At 37.4% G+C, this 5,624-nt stretch overlaps 1 protein-coding gene across 1 annotated transcript in view; it reads left to right on the forward strand.

Moving 5' to 3' along the window:
- LOC107299583 (band 4.1-like protein 4A) overlaps positions 1–5,609 on the forward strand; it is a 29,887-nt gene extending 24,278 nt beyond the window's left edge. The window contains exons 8-12 of the mRNA XM_015828948.1: positions 2,521–2,568; positions 2,657–2,725; positions 4,691–4,801; positions 5,253–5,334; positions 5,424–5,609. Of these exons, the coding sequence (XP_015684434.1) occupies positions 2,521–2,568; positions 2,657–2,725; positions 4,691–4,801; positions 5,253–5,334; positions 5,424–5,552 (439 nt within the window). The 3' untranslated portion in view covers positions 5,553–5,609. The remainder of the gene's footprint in view (positions 1–2,520; positions 2,569–2,656; positions 2,726–4,690; positions 4,802–5,252; positions 5,335–5,423) is intronic.
- Positions 5,610–5,624: the final 15 nt, after the last annotated feature.

Consider the following 5,624-nt stretch of genomic DNA (forward strand, 5'->3'; position numbering starts at 1 on the left):
ATCGTTGGGGTGGCCCGGGGTGGATATGTACAGCTGAGTATCATCAGCGTACTGATGGAAATCCACCCCAAAGCCACGAATGATCTCCCCCAGCGGCTTCACATAAATATTGAACAGGAGTGGAGAGAGGACCGACCCTTGTGGCACCCCACAAGTTAGGGGCCTTGGGGTCGACCTCTGTCCCCCTGCCAATACAGACAGCAAAGAGGTCTAAAAAGTCCTGTGTTGGGGGGGGGGTATTCATAGCCCAAGGATGCAGTTTATGACTACACTGAGGTCTGAGGGTTTTGTTTTGGATGGGTAATGGTGGCTGTAGGCAATTCACTAAAGCTTTCTTTCAGTATGGATTGTTTGTACTTGGTTCCTAGTTATATTACAGATGCAGAAGAGATGCTGATCCCTTCAGATGAGGGCAGAGTTCACAGCTGCTGCTTTGCATGAATGAGTGAAAAAAGGAAGAAGTTTAGCATTAAGTGTTGAGAAATGCTATTAAACCCTCCCTTCCCTCCTCCACACCCCTGCACTAACCAATGTTCCTTAGGCAGACAGGAACACAGAGGACATAAAAGGGAATGTACAAAGATTGGGGTGAGGGGACCAAGGTTGAAAAAAAAATGCAAAACAATGAAGAATCTCTCTTTGACCGGGAAGAAAATTTGGGCTGCAGTTCTCTTACCAGGGATCCACTACCTTTATTAGGTCAAGTGAAAGTTCAGATGATACAGATCGTCCTCAACTTACAACCACAATTGAGCCCAAATTTTTTGTTGAGAAGTACAACATTTGTTAAGTGAGTTTTGCCCCATTTTACAACCTTTCTTCCCATAGTTGTTAAGTGAATCACTGCTGTTGATAAGTTAGTAACCCAGTTGTTAACTGAATCTGTCTTCCCCATTGACTTTGCTTGTCCAAAGTTTGCAAGAGGTGATCACATGACCTTGGGACGCTGCAACCGTCCCAAGTATGAAGCAGTTGCCAAGCATCTGAATTTTGATCACATAATCATGGGAATGCTACAAAGGTTGTAACTGTGAAAAATGGTCGTGTGTCACTTTTTTCAGTGCCGTTGTAACTTTGAACAGTCACTAAATGAACTGTTGTAAGTTGAGGACTACCTGTATTTTCAAGTTTTCAGGAACTGTTTCATCCAGCAAGGTGAACATCAGAAAAATAAGGGAAGAAGAAAGAAAAAAGTGGAGATTATTTATTTATTTAGCAAATTTCTACCCTGCCCATCTCACCTAAGTAAGAGACTAAGATCATATACACAAAAGCTTTATCTCTTTTTCCTCTTGATTTTGAAATATTTTGCCTAATATAAATACTTTTATGAAACTATAAGACTTGCAGTTCTTTAATGCACCTTTCATTACAGTTAGTCCTTCACTTAACAACCAGTCATTTAATGGCTGTTTGTGATTACCATTCTATGCTGGCTTCTCCAGAAAGCCAATGGGAAAGCCAGCAGGGAAGCTGCAGGTTGCAGGGATGGAGTATTTTAGGTCCATTCAAGCAGCACCCCAAGGGATTTCTCCTCCCCACACAACATTTCTCAGCGCGATGCAAGAACAAACCTCAAATTCTGAAAATATGTTAGCTTACAAGGGCTAGAAAGCTAGTGAATGCCATAATTCAGAACAATGGTGTTTGCTACCTTTCTAGCCTTCCTAGACTAGGAAGGCTAGCTAACATAATCGCTCTCACAATAGTTTGGAAGGTCCCTTCTCCAAACTGCAGTTTGCAGAAGGAGCCTTCCTACAATTGTGAGAATGGAGCCTACTTGCAAGATGGTGCAAGGTGACCTTGGAAGGACGGCTGTACCTTGAATTGGGTGGGTGTACCTACAGCTGCAGAAAAAGGCAAAAGTTAGTGGACCTGGGCATAGTTGGGCAGGGAGAAGGCCCTCTCCCGGGACTCTACTTAACAGCAACACAATCAGTTAACAACCGCAACTGAGAGAGCTGGGATTGTGGTTATTAGGCAAAGCAGTCACATGGATGTTTCACTTACTAATTATTCACTTAGTGAATGACCAAGATTCTGGTCCCATTTGTGATTGTAAGTCAAGGACTACTGGTATTCATAATTAGCTTGGTTGCTTTGAAATCAAGTAATTTTTCTATGAAAGAGATATTAAGCTGTTAATATGGCATTTTTTTCAGAAACAAGTTTACTTAACTAGAAAATAGTGTCAACCCTGATTGTACCATTAGTTGTTTCCACTTTTAACTTTCCCAGAGCTTTGAGAGGTAGGAGACACCTTAAATAATTATTTTTAATTAGAAGTTTAGTCAACACATCTTGTGAATTTTGGAGGAAGACAAATAGTGATTCACCTCAGGACTTTTCTACTCATAAGATGCCATTTCCACATATAAAATTCAAAAATTATTCCTGTGCTTAAGTATTTATTAGGTAAATCATTGTTCTTGGCTGTCATAATTTAAAAATTTTGTATTTGTTTATTATGTATACTGATAATAAATATATATGTATATATATATATTTGAATGCATATAGGAGAAGTCCAGATGTTCAAGCAAAGGAAGAATTGTGGAAACACATTCAGTAAGTATTTCTGCAAGCATGGATATCTACTATTAAATAATATTTTTTATGCATGTGATTGTTTAACTTTTAAACTTTTCTTTTCCAGAAAAGAACTCGTGGATCCATCTGGCCTATCCGAGGATCAACTAAGAGAGATTCCATATACTAAAATAGAGTGAGTTTATTTATTGGACAGGAGTTGTGATGTAATATGTTGTTGTCCCTATACAAATCTATATGAGGACATAATTTGAGGCTGATTATACAAGATTAAATAAGATGGCAAATATCAAACTAAATTTTAAAAGGCATAGATCTACTGTTTCTAACCTCCCAGAAATAAATGAAAATTACTAAGCTCCTAATATATATATTACATCCAATAAAAGTGAAACAATTACTTAGTTTATATTTGTTTGAGTTTCACTTGTGTGGGAAAAGTTCTGAAATATGGTATTGCAGAAATCCCTCTTTACCTGTAACTTAGCTGAGGTTGGCTATGATATGGGAATTGTAGTTCAATATTTTGAATGGCATGAAGTTGAGAAAGCCTGTCAAAGAGATTCCTGTCAGCATCAGGCACAGAAGTGGGTATTGTTTGGAGAAAATCATCTTTTATTTAGGAACTTGGTCATTGCTAAGTATTTTGAGACTCGAAGTCGATGCATCCGGGCATTCGTTAGTGACAAGTACCTTCGGCAGTAAATTGCATGATAAATCTAAATGTGGGGGGAAACTCCAAATCTTTACTTAGGCACTTGAATTATTCACATCAACTTTAGTCCCCTTTGTTTTCGGTATGCCTGGGGCAGATAATGGATTTAGGTACGACTGCATCAAATTTGGCTTTAAGTGGTATCTCTACATTCCTGTGATTTTATTTATTTATTTATTTATTTTATAGGATTTATATGCCGCCCTTCTCCCTTCATGGGACTCAGGGCGGCTCACAGCATATTAAAACATCATACAAAAAATTTCCCCTACTAAAAACCAATTAAAACCCAAATATTGGTAGCTGTGGCTCTTTAAAATCGTTAAAAATTGTCCCTATCCTGTTAAATAATAGAGAGTTTTCATTCATGGAGACTTGGGGGGGAGACTTTCAAGCTACCTTCCATTTTAAAGTTTTAAAAATGTACTCTTCCTCTGATCATCCAAACTGACTCTTTGACTTCCTTGACCTTCTTTCCTCAGCATAGTATCACTAATTGCCAAAGCACAGTTGGTCCTTTCAGATCAAGCTCCAGTTTCATTCCAGTAATTGGCCATCTGGGATTTCCATGTGGTGATGTGAACAAGTGCTTCTGACAGGAGCTGAATCATGTTTTGCATCATAATGTGATTCTGACTCACCACTGAGTAGGAATAAAGAATAGTGGTACAGGCATGAAAGCTAGACATGAAACATTTCCTTCAGCACATTTATCTTTCAATGTGCATGCAGGCACATGTCGTTTTGTAAGGCTTTAATCTCAAGATAATACTATTGGAAATGTGTGAACAACAAGCGACTTTTAAGGCTGAGATAAATTATAAAGGTTTCTCAGTGGGTTCTGAATAATAATAAAAAAAATCATGACCAAAATGTCAGGATAAAATCTACTGGTGTGTTCTCTCTGTCAGAAACATATTTTTGTGAGAAATTAAGCCTTCAGAGCTTACACAGTTTACTCAGTTTCCTTGGGTACAAGTTTTGGATCAAAGGTCTTATGAAAAGAAACATTTAAACCTTTATCCTAATAGTTTATGTTATAACATTAGAAACAGAGCTACATGTATAAAATTCTAACTTTAAAAGAGATAATAATATTGCACTTTAGCCAATGTTAAAAGGATGGTGACGGAATAATTTATGAGTGAGTGAGTGAATGAATGAATATTTATATAGCCTCATTGATTCTAGGTGACTTGCAGAGATACATTACCATTTTCCTCTTTTTTTAAAAAATAAATAAATAATTGTTTTGGTGCTGAAACTTGGCTATGTACACATACACACAAATATATATATACATTTATAACTTTAATTTGGACATAGATGTAATACTTTGAAGAAATGCTTTTTCTATTATAGTCATCTTCGTAATTCTTATGAACAAATAATGATTTGGTCCTGGAAATTTTATTTCTTCGTTAGGACTCAAGGTGACCCTGTTCGCATTAGACACTCACATTCTCCTCGAAGCTATCGCCATTATCGACGATCCCAGTGCTCTGATGGGGAGAGATCTGTTCTGTCAGAAGTGAAGTAAGTATGTTAATCACCGAGGAAGATGGATGGTTGTTTGATAAACATTACAGTGCCAGTTACAAGACATGCAGCTTACAACAGAATGCTCTGGGAATATTTGCTAGAATATTTAGTTTTCTGGGAAATTATTCAGGGGTCACTCTGATCTAGCAACCAGGAGTGACCTGTTACTGAATTCTTCACTCTGTGATGACTGAAAGGGAATCTACACCCTTGTTGAAGGGTGATGGACCTCATTTTCAGAAATAACATACTCTGCTAGACATTCAAATTAAAAGATAGGCCTCCTCATCAAGAATTTTTAATAGAACCAAGTAAAAAGCATGCAATTATCTCTGAAATATAGATAGATAGATAAAAATCAGCAACCGAATGATTTACACAAATTCAAGCTCCTTCCTTTTATTTTATAAGCACTGTGCCTTTTGAGGTTTGCTTTCTTTTCCAGTGCCAAAGCAGATCTTGTTCCTCCTCTCCTGGTTACCCGCTCCTCGGATGCTCATTGTCCCACCACTGCAGTATCTCATCAGGTTAGTAATGGCTTTTAATCATGCTTGAATATTTAAAGTGCAAAGATGTTTAACATGGTTTTAATTTGTTCAATATTTGTTTACTTCAGCGGCGAAATGGATCTAAGGACAGCCTTTTAGAAGAAAAAATACAAACATCTATCAACAATGTGGATGGAAAACACAGTGCTAAGACTATAAAAATTGTTCCGGCATCAAGGCTCAAGATAGAGACCTGATTTTTATCACACACAAGACTCTGGAAGAATGCAAATCCCAAATCCAAATAAACACTTTTAGTTTGTGGGTTT

This window comes from Protobothrops mucrosquamatus, unplaced genomic scaffold, assembly GCF_001527695.2.
Source record: "Protobothrops mucrosquamatus isolate PMUCROS unplaced genomic scaffold, P.Mucros_1.0 scaffold5145, whole genome shotgun sequence".
In the NCBI taxonomy this organism is placed as follows: Eukaryota; Metazoa; Chordata; class Lepidosauria; order Squamata; family Viperidae; genus Protobothrops; species Protobothrops mucrosquamatus.